Genomic DNA, 16,408 nt, shown 5'->3' with positions numbered 1-16,408 from the left:
CCGCGGCCGAAGCCGGGCTCCGCTCTCGGCAATTCAGTTCGGCCTTGCTTTCCGTGGACCTCTCCTCTGCTAATCTTTTAAGCTTTTTGTCCCGGTTGCCTGCATAAATCTGTAAACAAATAAAATTCCTTCCCTTTCCTACCCCCCCCCCCTTATTTTTGCTCATGTTTGAGTGGCATCAATTTTTTTTTCCTTTACTATACTTACCCCTAAATATTCATCTTTGGAGTATTTTGATTCTGTTCTATTGATCCTTGGGTTGTTTTGATTCTATTCTAGTCCTTATTTTTTTGTCTTGTGTTTTTGTATTTTATACTTTGTTTTATTATACTTGGGGCCTTTCTCCATGCCATAAATTTAGCAGCACACACAGCCACCCCACAGATGCTATATTCGGGGCACTCCACACGATGTCGTCAACTTCCTGTGTCCAGCCAGCAGACTACTCACAATATCTGCCATTTTACAGTGCAAGTTGGAGAATCCCAAAAAGTGAATTCACCAACATAAAAAGTGCTTTTCCCCAGTGGACTACCAGCAGGCCACACGCAAAAGAAATGTATGAAGGTGAAGAACAGCTACACCCACCCCCAATGTCCCACCTTCACACCCACCTTCCTCTTCCTGGGACGGGATGATTTTTTAAAAGGTGAACTGTATGGAGCAACAAATAGGCATGCAGGCAAAGCCAAAAGTAATTTTTTTCCAAAAGTTAAAACACGAAGCTTGCCTCTCTAAAGCTCTCCCCCCCCAAAAAAAAAATCAGGAATGAGATTAATTTTTAAAAGACTTAAGACTTGTGATTCCATATGGGATGGCGGTCAAAAAGCACTATGCAACTATGATTAGATGCATAGTGGTCATTAGATGTGTATGATTATATGCATATGCATTTAAACTGAGAATGATTAATTTACAAAACTGGAGGGCATTGTAGGACCTTTTAGAAAAGAGAAAGGGGATTGGCAGCCTGGCGTTGCTCTCTTCCGCCATTTCCAGCAGCGCATGTGGAGGGTGAGAAGCATGAAAAGGCGGCAGATGCGCGAGACAGCAAGGTGAGCCCCACTTCATAGGTTGCTTCTCCAGTGATTGGTTGGTGGATCCAGTGGCCAAGTATGTCTTCACCATATTTTTCTTAAAGAAACAGCCGCCTTACTTGCTTCTCAAGATCATTAGAACAAAGGAGCTTGAAGGAAAGTAAATAATTGCCACACTAATCCTGATAGCGTGTTTCAAACATCCCAAACTCTTGTGTGTAAATGCTAAGAGGAGTAAGGTAAAGGTAAAGGTATCCCCTGTGCAAGCACCGAGTCATGTCTGACCCTTGGGGTGACGCCCTCTAGCGTTTTCATGGCAGACTCAATACGGGGTGGTTTGCCAGTGCCTTCCCCAGTCATGACCGTTTACCCCCCAGCAAGCTGGGTACTCATTTTACCGACCTCGGAAGGATGGAAGGCTGAGTCAACCTTGAGCCGGCTGCTGGGATTGAACTCCCAGCCTTATGGGCAAAGCTTTCAGACGGCTGCCTTACCACTCTGCGCCACAAGAGGCTCTTAAGAGGAGTAATAAGCCTCTACTAGCATTAACTTCCTCATATCATACAACCCTTTGCTATGGTGCAGACAAGCTGACATTCATGAAGTCAGTTAGAGCAGGTACAGTCGAGATAACGACTTCTTTTGTATAGGGATCTGGATTATGTTGGATTGTTCCCTGCAATGGCTATATGCAACATACATTAAACATTTCAAAAGCCAGTCCTAGAAATAGGAATCAGCCAAGTTTCAGAATAAGAAATATTTGGTAGAATGGACTTCCATTCATAATGTAATCTAGGGATTTATTCATTGCTATACAAAAGAAAAAGTCAAATTGCACTTTAAGACTAACAAAATTTATTCCAGCATAAACATTTTTGAGTCACAACTCACTTTATCAAATGCAGTGAAGTCACAGAAACTTCAACTGGAATAAATTTTGGTGGGCAGCCTTGTTAGTGCTGTCAGTCTGAAGCAACAGAACAAAGCTTGAGTCCAGTGGCACCTTTAAGACCAACAAACCTTTATTCAGAGTGTGCTTTGTATGCTAAAGATCAGATTCAGTTCCTCTGGAAGCAGTCTACAGGAAAACTGCTGTCACTCATAATAGACATATTAGGCTTGGTAGGCAACTGATTTAACTCACTATGACAGCTTTTGGATGCTCAAGGCCCACATATTTGGCCAACAGCTGCTTAGTTGTACTTGTTCATCATGTACTTGGCAGACACATCTTCCTTCCATGTGTTCAGTGCAGAGAAAATTGATGGGGAAACAAGAGCATGTCTGTCTTGTAGCATGTATCACATTCATTCCTGACAGAGTGTTAATTTGGGGAAAGAAGGCAATTTAAAGACTATGGGATAGTTATGAAGACTCGGTCATCACCTGAACAGCCAGCACCCTGTAGAAGGCCTGAGTGTTTCTGGACAGAGACGTTATGGGGCAATTGACAAATCTTGGGGTGGGGGGCATTTGGGATTTTAGGCAGCACCTCCCCCCCCCCTTGCAATAGCTTCTGATAGGCAGCGGTGTAGTTTTTTATTCTCCCACCTGAGTTTAGAAATTCCATATCCTCGCTTTCTCCCCAGCTCTCTTTTTAAAAGGCAGAGATTAAATGAGAAACAGACTTTAATGAGTTAACTAATAGTCATCGGACACAAGCCTCATTGAATGTATGCCAAAGATGAGTGTATTGTAGGCATGTATCTTCAATGCTCCTCTACAAATAAAGCAATGTTACTCTAGAGTGTTGTTTTTATTTCCTTTTTAACTTTTGACTTCGGGTAAATTTGATGATAAGGTTTGTGGACAGTAATGGTTTAAAGGTTAAGAAACTTTGGAGTGGGCAAAGCACAAATCTAGGAAGAGGGGGTGTTCCAGAACTGTGAGAATACCGAAAGAAAGAGAAGGCTGCAAACTGCAAAAGAGAATGGACAGAGACGAGATCTGTGTGGCAAGGCCCATTGTCTAAAATAAACAGTCAGATACTGGCACAGTAGTTCAAGTATTTTATTATTGCAAATGCAGACAGATATATGAATATATACAAACACCATTAAAGACTTTTTGGCAAGAATGATGGAGAAATTTACCAAATTACTTTATGCCAAACAGCTAAATGGGAATGTCGAAACATAATTTAGTAATGTTTTTTTTTTTACCTCACTGAAACTAGTGCCTTTCTCAACAGGCGTTGCCCCTTATAAACAAACAATATACTATATGTATAGCCACCAGGATGTCCCATCACCTCAGCAACCCTCAATCTACCCCCTCCTGGTCTAAAGAAATCTTTTTAGCAGATATAATTTAAAAATCTGGCTTAATCAACGGTGCAAAGATTGACAGCAATTCAATCCACAAGATTTAGCCAATGTAAACATCCTGACTGACACAAAAAAGCAAACACTTTTCAAAAGATATGTATACCGGATACTTCAGCAGGCTGCTAGAGGTTAAAGTGCTCATAACAGTTTCAAGGGCTTTACATCAAAGTGGGGTTTTGCACCAGTACTGATGCTCTCATACATTACAGGAAGTATGCAGTGTTAAGAGACCGTGGTATAGCCAGAGACTACCCACCATGCTAATGCACTCAAGTCATCAGCTGTAACATCCACACCACACATTTACTGTAACATACCTCAAAATTTAAGTGTTATCTTGGCATGGACTGCTGAAGGCCACATGGAAAATCTATGGTAAGCTGAAAGGCTGCTAATTTGCATATTTTAGCTTCATGTCATTAGGACTATTTGCATAGCATTTTTGTGAACCTGGTCAATGCCAAGCTGTAGTTTGGAGACACATGACAGCCCTACAGTAGTCTCATTCGGAAGCTGCTATCCTCGAAAATGAAAAATACAGAAAACAGCCCTGAAAAAAAGTCTTGATACACAGACACCAAAGTCTTGCAACGGACTTGCAATGAACTTGTGCTTTTTTATTTCCTCTCTAATTTCCAGTTCTTCAGCTCTGGTTGTCGTCACATTTTCAAGCATTCCTTTGCAATCGCGAGGGACGGATACCTATTTAAAATTTTTAAAGCTAGAATGCTTCAGATTCCAGCCAGTTCATGGGAGCTAAGAACAAGTGCCTCATGAGCCTACCCCACCCCATGGCTAGTCCTACAGAAGGTGATGTTCTCGTACCTTAATTTTGATAAATGATTAGTGGTAAATTAGAAGAATCTGTTGTGCTTTTTGTTAATAAAAACATTAAGTTAAACTTCCCTAACCACCTTTATTATCTACAGTTTAGTGTCAGCCAGCATACAGTTAAAATTGTCCTTGTTTTAAAATGTTAGTACTATAAAGATGCACACTGTCTCACACACCATTAAAAACCTGCGCACGCACATTAAACAACACATTTCATCTTTTGAGAAGCAGACTCGTTTTTCTTAGCACTTCAACATGTGCCTTTTAGCCGTGTGCGGAGAAATAAAAAAAATCTGGTCACCACAAAACAAGACATTTTGAGAATTTTATGTTGCCTTTGGGAATGTATTGGCCCATTTTGATTTGCAGTTTTTAATGCAGGCCTCTACAGTAACGACGGGAGAGGAAAGATGGTACCTTAAAAGAGAAGTCATAGCAGGTCCCTCAGCTATAGTGCAAACCTGGCTTCCAATCCGAATGACACAAATACCAACAAATCAAATGCTGGCTACACCATCAGTTTTGTGCCTCCTCCCCATGCTTCAGCTGGACTGCCTACTATTTCATTTGCTCAAATTCTTAATTCAAAAAGGAAACTGTTTCTTTAAAAGTGCAAAAGCTACGGAGGGTAGGTATCTTGGTGGCATTCTGAGCACCAGCCATTCAGCACGGTCCACAGCCAGTTTCTCCTTCCAATCTGCAGAACTGTTTGTTCCAGAGCTTGACCCTTTTAACAAAAGCAAATTTGGATTCAATGCAATGAGGGTGTTTCCAAACTGTGGCTCTAAAAATGTCCCCTTCTTCACCAAATTATTATTCCTTGTGAACGAGGGAGGGGGGGGGACTCACAAACCATATAATGAGCAGTCCATATACAAATCTAATCATAAAAGGGAAGACATAATTACACCCAGAATTTTTCAGACGGATCCACTTTCAAGTGGTCCAGCCCACCGCAGTTTGTACAGTCTTCACAGGCTTGTTTGCTTCAGTTCCTGCAGCTTTGGTAGAGGTATTTGCTTGATAAGTTTACATTCCTTGGTTTTGCATTTCATTTTTTTTTCCTTGTCCAGTGCGGAGGGAGAAGGAAGAATTACAAGGGCCACTTGATGCAAGAGATAAAGCTCCATCTTGGCAAACAGGGCAGCTTGTGAAAGAAAGCTGAAAGTTATATAGGTGGCAACGGTGCTGGCCGAGACGGGTAGAAGTGTTCCTGAGGTGCCTTCTTCAGCACTGGGGGTGGAGGCCTGCAAGGAAGAGGGAGAGTTGTTTTACTGTCAAGCATCTGTCACTCAAACCATTCCCCCTGATTAATCATTTGCCTTTTAGATGATTAACCAATGGAGTGACAGTCCATATTTCCTGTTACTCATCCCTGGAATGGCCTATGTTGGCTTCCAGGAAGAGGTTGAGAATGCCTTTTCGAAATGTTGCTGATCCAAACATACATCCGCGATAATTGTGATTTGAGGAATTTCATGTCTTTTCTCCAAGTTTCAGTGAGGTGTAGATGGATCTTGACTGTAGCACACATGCATGTAAATGGACATGCATGAACACTAGGGCACCGTCCTGCATAGTTGTTTTTGACATTGTGAAACACCTGAGGGCACCAATTTTACCAAATGGCAAGTCTGAAACAGTTTACTTTTTTTATTACAAAAATAAATCCTGGTGCATGGGCTGCCATTTCAACCGCTGCAGCTGATGAGATTTATTTTGAACATCTAGAGATGATAAAATATTATACAAAAATGTACGTTTTCCAGGTACAGCTTCCTAAGACAAGATTCTTTTAGCTTTTCAATCATGTGATATGACTGTAGCTGAACTTGTCTGAACACAACATGCCAGTGCCCTAGCTTCTTTTCCCCACCCCACCACTGCCACCACCACCACCATCGCTGGTTCCGTCTGAGGACCTTCAAGCAAGCTTCCCTCGGGAGAGGCCACCATTTAAACTACCTTCCACCATGTATCTATTAAGAACTAACAAGCGAGTGGATGGCTGCTGTCACTCTCCCTTATTGTCCCCATCACTACCCATGACTTTTCTCTCAGAAGGCAAGAGAGGGGCTCATGGGAATTGTAGTCCATGGACATCTGGAAAGCCACAGCCTGGCCACCCCTGCAGTAGACAGCAATGGCCTAGAGGAGTAACAACACAGTGGGCCCTGTGCTGGGCCTTGCCCATGGTTGGCATAAGCCTGGATTACTACCCGCCACCATGTCATAACATTGCCGAATATGTTCTGTAACAAGTACAAGATCCATACCAGATTAAACATTCTCAAGTCTTTGAGAAACAAAAGAATTATGGTTAGCTTATAAATACTACCACTCACTGTTAGAAAATATGGCCTTTTTCTTCTTTTTCATATCCTATTATAGTTGCAAACCAGAACAGAAATAAATACATATAAAATAGCCTCAAAACAATGTAGAAGTATGCCCAAGAAATTACATAAAGGAAATGTATATGCACAGAATAACCTACTTCTTCTGCCAGGCTTACATGGCAATTGAACCTCTCTCCCCTCACCTTCCACCTACTTTCCCCAGTGCTCTGCCCACCTACCTGCTCAATTGCTCACAGCACTATGACTTTCTTCACTAGACTGGGTCCCTTGGGGACTCCTCTGTCCCCATCTCCTGCCTTCTCCCATCACCTGTACCATCACAATAGCTCCCCCAACTGCCATGGCTGGCTGTGACGTCTTCCAGCTAGTTATGCTGTCTTTGACAGTTGACAGGGTTGCTAAGCTACCCTTAAAACGGCAGACAAGATCTTGTGTTGTAGCCCCATATGATAGTGGCTTTTCTTCCTATAAGCTACCTTCTAAAAGTTTTTAAAATTCCCACCAACTCTCCCCACCCCCCACCCCCCCATCTAAACCTGGGGCTGGCCCTGATTTTTACAAACATTGTCCCAGTCTGTACCTAGTCCCAGTGGGAGCGTTTGTCAGTCTAGAATCCATATGCCACATTCAGAATTAGATACATCATGTGCAACATTAAAATATATTTTGTCAGCTTTCCGCAGGGCCTGTAAAACGGAGCTCTTCCACCAGGTCTATGGTTGAGGCTGGGGTCAGCAAATAAGGGACATCGCTCCCCCCCTAGGAGTTGGAGTGTACGCTACTCCCCTATCCTTTCCTCTTCACCTCTTAATAATTGGGGGAGGGATGGGATTTTTAGCCGCCATGTTAGTAGATTGATGTTTTAATGGGAATTTTAATGGGATTAGTTGTTGTGACCCGCCTCGAGTCTATCGGGAGAGGCGGGAAATAAATCTAATAATAATAATAATAATAATAATAATAATAATAATAATAATAATAATAATAATAATAATAATGTGAAGACATGGCAAAAAGAACAAAAAGAATTTGAGCAGTGCCTCAGGGTGCTGTAACAACTGACGATGCCATATGAAATGACCACCTGGAAAGCCAAGGTTACATCCAACTCCTGCTTTCCTCTGGTATTCACATGATTCACCCCCTCTTACCATGCCAGAAGGAATGGAGACATGAGAGGGGCAAGCAGGAAAACTAGGTGGGTAACAAGAAACGGAGGCAAGTGAGCAACAGCCCTGGGACGATTGAACAGGTGGAGCCGAGGAAGGAAAAGTACAGCATAGAGAGGCAGAGATAGACCAGGGGTAGCAGGAGAAAAACTATGCTGCTGTGGTAAAGAAACTCAAGTAAAATAGTATCCATAGTAAGAGAAGCAAGGATAGGTGGGAAAATGAGATTTTGTCTCGTCTGAAAGTTTGAGACTCTCCTCCTTGTAAACTTACCAAAGACCGGTCAATTCCAAGTTTTTGCTACCTGGGTGGCACTGCAGAAACAGAGCAAGTTGTCAAGCACCTGGAAGGCCCCTGGTTATGGATGGTGGCTAGTCTTCACCTTGGTAGGTCACAAGTTTAATAAATCTGACGTGTTATGCTTGCACATTTCTTCCATGGAACTCAAGCCAATGTACATGAGTTTTCCAGGCAATCTTCCAACTTGGTACCGACTAAACCTAGAACCACTTAGTATTATTAAGATTGTGGAACTCTTTGTGCGTGGCGTAACCTTATTACAATCCTACCTATTACGATCACAGTTTAATCGTTCAGGGAGCTCTGGTGAGCATGAATATGGCTATTCCACTTTAACTTGAGAGGTCCTAGCTGACCCAAGACTACCAAATTGAGCTTCATTGTGGATTGGGGATCTGAACCCAAGGATAATGCTTGTAGATCTGCACCACGTTGACTTTCATAGGGAAAAAGTGGAAGGGGAGTTCATATTACAATGAATCTTTCTCCATTTTGCCATTATACTGACCTTTGTGGTATACACTGCTGTTCCATGGGCTGCGGAGAAGGAAGAGGAGAAGGGTAACAGTCAGGCTCAGGCCTATGCTGCAGAGTAACTGTGTGTGAAGGCACTGGGTACATGTATGGTGGCGTGTTCTGTGAGGAAACCATTGTTATTAAAAGGTGACGAATGAAAGATTGTTGATTTAATGTCATGGGATGGTGGCTTCCTTCAGGCACACTGCCAAATTCCTCCCCAAACCCCCATATCAGTTTCAGACCCTGTCATTTGTTCATATCCCCCTCCACCCTGCAGGCTATGTGCTGATCCTCTCCCAAATGTAGTCTGCACGGGGTTTTTTACTAAGTCCCTGCAGTCTACACTGAATTTGATTTCCATTTCGATTTTGGGCGCTTTAAATTTTCCCTCTGCAACATGCATGGTTGATTCATGGTGTCCCTACCTTTCCCCCATGATATCCTGGATATAAGCCTCGATATTTCAAAAACCATCATGAGTAAATGTGCAGATTTTTGCTTTTTTCAAATTAACTCACTGCTCTGTACCTCAGAGCAAAGCAGTCTTCCCTGATTGGCCAGGGCGTCAGTCCAAAGACTTCCTAGTTCCTGGTTGCAAGGCTTTCCTTAAAGTGACTGCACTCCAGAAGCCCTAATTTCTCTCAGCAGAAATTTGCCTCTTGTATTTATTCCCTTTCCTCTGCTGTCTCCAATCCTCTCCCCCCATTTAAGAAAAGAAAGACTTCTGATGCAATTGGCACCCCTCCCAGAACACTTTCTGTTTCATTGGGGGGGGGGGTGGAATAGAGGAAGACCCAAGTTCAAATTGATCTGAATTCAGCAGGATCCACAATGGAAAAAACAAAGTAAGTGCAGAATCAGCCCAGGTATCTGTTCACACATCTGTTGTTTTTTAATCCAAAGCCTTTCTCCTTCCACTGCAACCTTTCCCTTCACCTGGAATCACATTACTATTCTAGTATGGGAATGAGTTAAAACTCTTTCAACTGTGACATTCCAATTGCATTCTAGACATTGACATTAGATATGTGGTCATGTTTGAAAATCACACAGATGTCCACGTAGCCATCACTACAAGATCAGGAGTCAATGAATGTTGTGCCAGTCCAATCTGTGTTTTCCTGCAGAACACTTGAGCTGGAATCCCAAGTTAAAGGAGGGAGGAGTAGGTGACTGGAAAAGGGTTCTTTGACTGGCAACAGTTCCCCAGGGTCTCAGACAAAGTAGGCTGCGGGACAAATGGTTCGTCACCATATAAGGCAGCTTCAAGTGTTCATATACCTCTAACTCTAAACATGTTTAACAGGCTGGGAAATGTAGTTCTGTGATGGAGTTGAGGCCTGCCAATCGCACCCTCCCCAGGATACAGTTCCAAGTACATGTCACTTGTGGTGGTGTACAACCATCGTCTATGGAGTCTGCTTGCTCTATTCGCCTTCATTGTGGCTTGAGCTCTCAGCTCTCCCCTCTCCCAGCTCTTTTAATAATTGCATGCCAAGATCATATTCCACCACCTCTTACCATGTGAAATGACGGACGCCTCGAAGAATATGGCACACTTTGTGGGTATTCTACGTGCACAGGCTCTGGACCTGCAGCTGCTGGCGGTGACCCACCCCAACATCTCAATAAACAGAAATACAAAAATATTAAATTACACCAGGAACTCCTTTCAAAAGTCCAACGAGACTAGAATAAAGTATGTCCACATAATTCCGGAAAATTCAGGAAATGGTAAAACACCCATGCACTGGTCTTTTTCGGGATACATGCAACACATTTCAGCTGCTGTCTTCTGCAAACAACAACTGGGAAGGTATTCTTGTCCAGTATTCTTATGCAAGGGTCAGAGATTAAACGTGGATCAACAAATGAAGCTGCTAGTGCTAAAATGGCATTTTGAGGTTTCAGGGTTTCAGGGTTCACACAGAAAAACTGAGTGTGAGCAGCATGTCCAGCAGCCCCTGCAATTCTGTTCCAAAGCTTTTTTCTGCAAAGTAATTTCTGGTGAACTCACAGTGCAATCCGAAACGGAGACACACCCTTCTAAATCCATTGAAATTAATGGTCTTAGAAGAGTAGAGTGCTGCCTAGGCTTACAGTATTAAAGAGCAAGTGCTTGTTTTAGCTTAAGCGAGTGATAGTGCAATCCTATGTAAAGTTGCCTGGTTCTAAGACCACTGATTTCAGTGGACTAAGAAATATGCTACTCTGCTTAGGATGGCACGGTGAGCGACAAATCAAAGTGTCTCCATTTCAAATTCTGCCACTTAGGTGGCCTCTCTCAGCTGCAGCCCCTTCATCGGCAGCATGGGGAAGAGAACAAGGACACCTTACAGAATTGCTGTAAGGACAACAATAAGATAATGTACAGGAGTGCTTGGAACCCTTGAGAGTGTTATGCCAACACTGAGAGGTGGAGGCGAGCAGGGGGATGGGTGCCTGGCATACTCACCTACAGCGCTCCACCAGGGGCATCATGGAACTAACCCAATTATCTTTTGTCATATAACAGAACAGCAAAACTAGCAATATGGGAACGACTACAAAGAAGAATGCTAGCAGCCAACTTTTTGTTGTATGGTCCATTCCTGTGAGGAAAAAGAAAAAAGAAAAGGGTCAGAAGCAGCTTTGGTTAAAACACTGCAAAACGTGTACCTGCAAAGCTATCTTAAATTCCGGCAACAAAGAGAAGCAGAAATGGAACTGCTGCAGCACACAGTGAGTGGGCTCATTCTGGCAGGCAGCCCCTGCCCAACAGGCCTGGCTGAGAGGCTTGCAGCAGCCCTGAGGACGCAGGTAACACCCTTTTAAGGGTAAAAGGCTAGCATGGACCAGCTCAGTGTCCTACGAATGCATCATCCTGCAAGGCTCTACAATGAGGAAGTAGCAAGCAGAACTGGGCACACTGGTCCTATCAAAGAAGGATAGAACCACAGAGTTGGAGGGGACCTTCAGGGTCATCTGGTCCAACCCCCTGCAGAATACAGGAACTCACAACTCCCAGTGGCAACATGCTTCCCTGTGGGTCAGCGCTTGGACCTAACCGAAGACCTTTTTTTACACTGCGAACACATGAAGGTCCTTTATTTCAGCCAATGGAGCTCAGAACTACTGCCTACTCTAAGGTCTTTTCCTAGAGTCCACTATCAAAGATTCTTTTAACTCTGGATGCCTGAGGTTGAACTGGGGTCTCTCCACCCTCAGAGCACATGTCGCCATCTGAGCTATGGTCTTGGCACAATGCTTTGTGGTGGAGGGGGGCAGGGTCCTCTCTGACCCTTTGTTCAGTATTGGAAGCCGGAATCAAGCGGCATTCACGATGGCTGAAGTAAGATGCAACAGCGAGGATTTGGGGAGAGGGGAATGGAACACAATTCGCTAGTCAGAGGAATGTATACCAGTTTCAGCAATACAAGTCACTTTGCCGCATCCTAAGTTGACTCCTGGTATAGTTGAGAGACTGAACTCTGCTCCAGGAAGTCACTGGTTCAGATCTCTCCTCAGTAATGAAGTCATTCCATGGCCTCAGGAAAGCTGCACTCTTTCAAAAGGGGCATGGAAAAATTACAAGATTATAATATAGGCCCCCATAGAGGCCTGTAGAGATATTGGCCTTGACATATCTCTTCTCTTGAGGATAATGGTGGCTATTGGGGGCTGAGTGGGAGGGTGAGTGAGGTCTTCTCAGACTGTTCCCGTCATCATGTTATTGTTGAGACTTATTGTTGCTTTATGATATTTTTCTGTACTTTTGTTTTTATTGTAGACCACCACGAGTCAGACTGGTTTAGAAATCTTTTAAAAGCTGCATTTATGAATTTATAAGTTCTTTTTAAAAATGAAGTGCCTAGGTATCTCCATATCTTTACACTCATTGGCTAGAACCCTGGAAGGCAGGAGCAAGGTAAAATTTAAAGAATACCGCCAGTACATTGTCCTTTTTACTTTGAAAGTGAAAAGTCATATTTTTATCCTCCCATAATGAAAGCAAACATTTAGGGAAGTGGTTTCTAATACAGGGTGGGGCATAGTCCTATTATATATGGATCTAAGTTTTAAGAAAGAATTCAAATGTACCCCTTTTGACAAGCCATTACTAACATCTTGTGACTGGGAATCTTATCATTTTCGGAGTGAAAAGAGACAAGGTCAGAAAAAGCTTATGGTATCATCATTCATTATATATTTGCATTATAGCATTATTATTAAAGGAATTTTTATGCTACCTCTCTTGGGAAGCTATATTAGTCAGTCTACAGAATAACATCATAAAACATAACATTAGATTTTATAAATTAAAACTCAGCATTAAAAAAAAACAGCAAAAGAGTAAAAAAAATCACTGAGCAGTTGAAAATGACTAACAATTTCCAGACCAAAAGCACACTATAATATGATTTTAAAAGATCAACCCATTAATTAAAAGCCCATGTAACCAGAAAGGTTTTGGCCTGGGGCCCAAAAGAGAGCAATGACGGTGCCAGGCGATCCTCAATGGGAAAGGCTTTCCAGAAGTAAGGTACTGCCTCTAATCATCAACTACCTCACCTCTGAAAGAGAGGACATGGGCAGCAAGGCTTGTGAGGCAGATCTCAGCTGGTGGGCTGGACAGGATTCAAAGAAGGGATGGGTATAAGCAAAGAACCCAGCACTTCCCAGTCTCCATACCCTCACTAAGGCTACAGCTCTTTTTAATGAACCATGTCACCTCACCTTATTCTTACATTCCTCAACACATTTTTTGTGACCTTCCTTCTAGGAGCTCAGATATGCTTAAGCCACTCTCCCCTCCTTTGTCTTTGTGCTTCCATAACCATCCCTAAATGATGTTATTCCACCAGTTCCCCTCCTGTTCCCTTATGTATACTATGCTCCTGCGAAATCTGGTTTAAAAAAACAAATAGTAAAGGAACCATCAATCTAATGTCTGCTCCAGGAGAGACTTAGATTGTATAGCATGACTTGAAACACATACTAAACAGTCACCAACCTTGGCTATAAGGTGGGTACATATCTGTCTGCTGTTGATTTGGGTACATATCATTTGTCTGCTGTTGCTTTGAGTACGTATTATCGTTCTGCTGTTGATTCGGGTATGTATTATCTGTTTGTTGTTGCTTCGAGTACGTATTATCGTTCTGCTGTTGATTCGGGTATGTATTATCTGTTTGTTGTTGCTTCGAGTACGTATTATCGTTCTGCTGTTGATTCGGGTATGTATTATCGTTCTGCTGTTGATTCGAGTTTGCATTATCGTTCTGCTGTTGATTCGGATATGTATTATCGTTCTGCTGTTGATTTGAGTTTGTATTATCTGTCTGCTGTTGGTTCGGATATGTATTATCGTTCTGCTGTTGATTCTGGAACCATCTTCGATAACGTATAGACTTTGGGGCAGGGGTTCCCTTAATGTCTGCATTTAGTGCAACATGCAGTGCAGAGTCTGTTCTCAAATAATAAATATATTAGGCAGCAACGTTGCAGTATCACCAGAGGCTGGAACCACAACCCTAAGCCCTCCTTCACCAGCCACACCTCTGTGACACAGCAGGTGCATACAACTTGCAAGAAGTTGCTTGTTCTTCAGGCAATGTTTATCTTAGGGCTTCTTTCTTTAAAAGATCCAAAGAGCAATTGCCTTTGCTTGAAGAACCATAGCCAAGGAGAAAGCAGCATATAAAAATCAAGGCACGCAGAAGAGCTATTAAGAAATATAGGGAAAATTTGTGGAAATACATGAAGTCTGAAAAGCAGGCTTTTATCACCTGTTTTTCTTTATATTTCTTTCTCCTTCATCTTTCTTCCTTCCTGTCCCTCTTTTGTTCCTTCTTCCACATTTGGACATATTTGAAAACTTCTCTGTGTACAAAGGATGGTAAGAGCAGTGGTGGAAAGTATAAATGGTTTATAAAAGAGAACTTTAGAAAGGATTAGAATTTCAACCGCTGTGTTTAAGGGAAAGGAACATGGAAGGCTGATGATGTAGATGATAAAAACCTGAAGAATAGTGGTTTAAAAGTAATTTTATTGGTAGGCTAGTGTGCACTAAGCTTAATAAAATAATTATTATAATGTTTTAATTGTGTGTTTGAGAATAACCTTTGCAAATTCTAAAGTTCATAATCCATCAGTCCAAAGAAGTGCTATCTTCTGTTGTCTTAGGACAAGCATGTTGAACAGACTTGCAAGCAGCCGCTTACTCAGTCACCTGTGGCAAGCAAAGAATGGTGCCAGGTGACTAGAAAGAGATAGCCCTTTCAAGTCTTTGATGCCCCATATGACTGCATAGACATGGGTAAACAGGCAAACCAGTAAGAATGTCTGTGGAATAGTGTCTTTTTCATGGTATCTGGACATTTGCCAGACTGATTTAAAAATGACTTTGTAGTTATAGATACTTATATGCCTTCTAGTTCTGTTTTTTTAAAAAGCTGCCGTGAGCTGTCTCACTATCAAGGCTAAGATGGGATGAACACATTTGGAGAATAAGCTTATTTCAATTGGGGTACAGTTACTCTTGCAGAAACTGGCCCAAGAGAACAAGCTCTAGACTTAGCAAGATTCAGCTTCCACCATGAAGTCCAGCAACCAGAAGTTTCCAAAGGCAAATAAATCAAAGATCCACTCCCCCGGAAAGTGAAATCTAATGGACAGCGTCAGCCACCACCATGTTAGCCAATTGAGACTTGGCTATTTGGGGTCACCTAGGTCCTGCACCAGCTGCAGAAGGATGGGATATAAGACAGAGTTCTCCTTAGAATACTTGCCATTATATGTAGGTCCGCTGTCCAGACTGCCCCCGTAGCCTTTGGAGTCACAGTACGGGGGGGCCCATCCTGGATGACAGTGGCAGTTCTTATTGCTGTTGCACACCTGTTTTGTTTGTTTAAAGAAGAATATTATTAACCTAATTTTGTAAAGGACCAGGGATCTCAAATCAAGACCTATAGCAGTGGGAGGAAGGAGCTGTTAGCCTACTCTCCACTGGTTTCTCATGCCAACATTGAAGAGGGTAATATTGCAGCTGCCAGAAGGTGTCAGGTGACACAAGAGGCCCCAATCCAGTTTCACTTTGTCCTGCAACATTTCTCCCTCTAAACTAGCTCCTCCGTGTCTTCAACATAGGGTAAACTTCCCATCTCTGCTAGCCTGTGATCTCCAATGAATAATAATCATATTACAGAATAGTTTTTCACTGCCACTCCAATTGCTGTTACTACAGCAAGCTGGAAGAAAATTAAACCCCCCGGGCCACAATGCATATGTGTTGGACAGGGGTAGCTGACAGAGCTTTCTAGTAATATATTTTTCCATGGAAAGAGTGAGAAGACTATTTCAATATTTTGCTTCTTGCAGAATCTTGTATCTTTAACAAAAATGGAAAATATCCTGCTTTTCTCATAGTGGAGTTACAGCAATGAGAAATCCTCACCTACTGATTTTGTATTGGTCAGGAAGCCCACAAATGAAAACAATCCCTGCTCTGAATTTGTTCCATGGCTCAACAATCTTCTTTCTCCTTCCACTGCTTTGTAACAATAATACATCCATAGTCTTCACCGCCTATCTTTGCCTCAAGTCTCTGCCCACCTCGCCTACCCTTCCCTGTAATTCCCTCCACTGGTACCCATTTCTTTTGGCCCCTCTGGCTCTGGACTCCCTGTTGACTTCTTGGGAATATCTAGGGCCTAGCCACACGTTATGTAGTACACACAACAGGTCCAGATCTACCACAAAGAGTGGACTTTCAATCAGACATGGTCTGTGAGTTCCTCCACTGGGAACTCAATCCCCAGAAACATGAGGGCCCTCTTTGGAATGGGACCATGGCATATGGGAAGGGGTAACTTCAATCT

At 42.6% G+C, this 16,408-nt stretch overlaps 1 protein-coding gene across 6 annotated transcripts in view; it reads right to left on the bottom strand.

Moving 5' to 3' along the window:
* Positions 1-3,036: 3,036 nt before the first annotated feature.
* The window catches only part of LOC143821208 (disintegrin and metalloproteinase domain-containing protein 9-like), a 59,253-nt gene continuing 45,881 nt past the window's right edge, over positions 3,037-16,408 (bottom strand). The window contains exons 18-24 of one of the 6 annotated variants that reach the window (XM_077304811.1): positions 15,320-15,425; positions 11,005-11,140; positions 10,071-10,173; positions 8,539-8,666; positions 8,004-8,044; positions 6,547-6,583; positions 3,037-5,448 (exon numbers count right to left, since the gene is read on the bottom strand). In XM_077304811.1, coding sequence (XP_077160926.1) covers positions 8,014-8,044; positions 8,539-8,666; positions 10,071-10,173; positions 11,005-11,140; positions 15,320-15,425 — 504 coding nt within the window. In that variant the 3' untranslated portion in view covers positions 3,037-5,448; positions 6,547-6,583; positions 8,004-8,013. The remainder of the gene's footprint in view (positions 5,449-6,546; positions 6,584-8,003; positions 8,045-8,538; positions 8,667-10,070; positions 10,174-11,004; positions 11,141-15,319; positions 15,426-16,408) is intronic. The other 5 variants (XM_077304814.1, XM_077304810.1, XM_077304813.1 and 2 more) reach the window with 5 other exon arrangements.

Source organism: Paroedura picta, chromosome 12 (assembly GCF_049243985.1).
Source record: "Paroedura picta isolate Pp20150507F chromosome 12, Ppicta_v3.0, whole genome shotgun sequence".
Classification (NCBI taxonomy): Eukaryota; Metazoa; Chordata; class Lepidosauria; order Squamata; family Gekkonidae; genus Paroedura; species Paroedura picta.
This window is presented reverse-complemented; position numbering and strand designations above follow the sequence as displayed.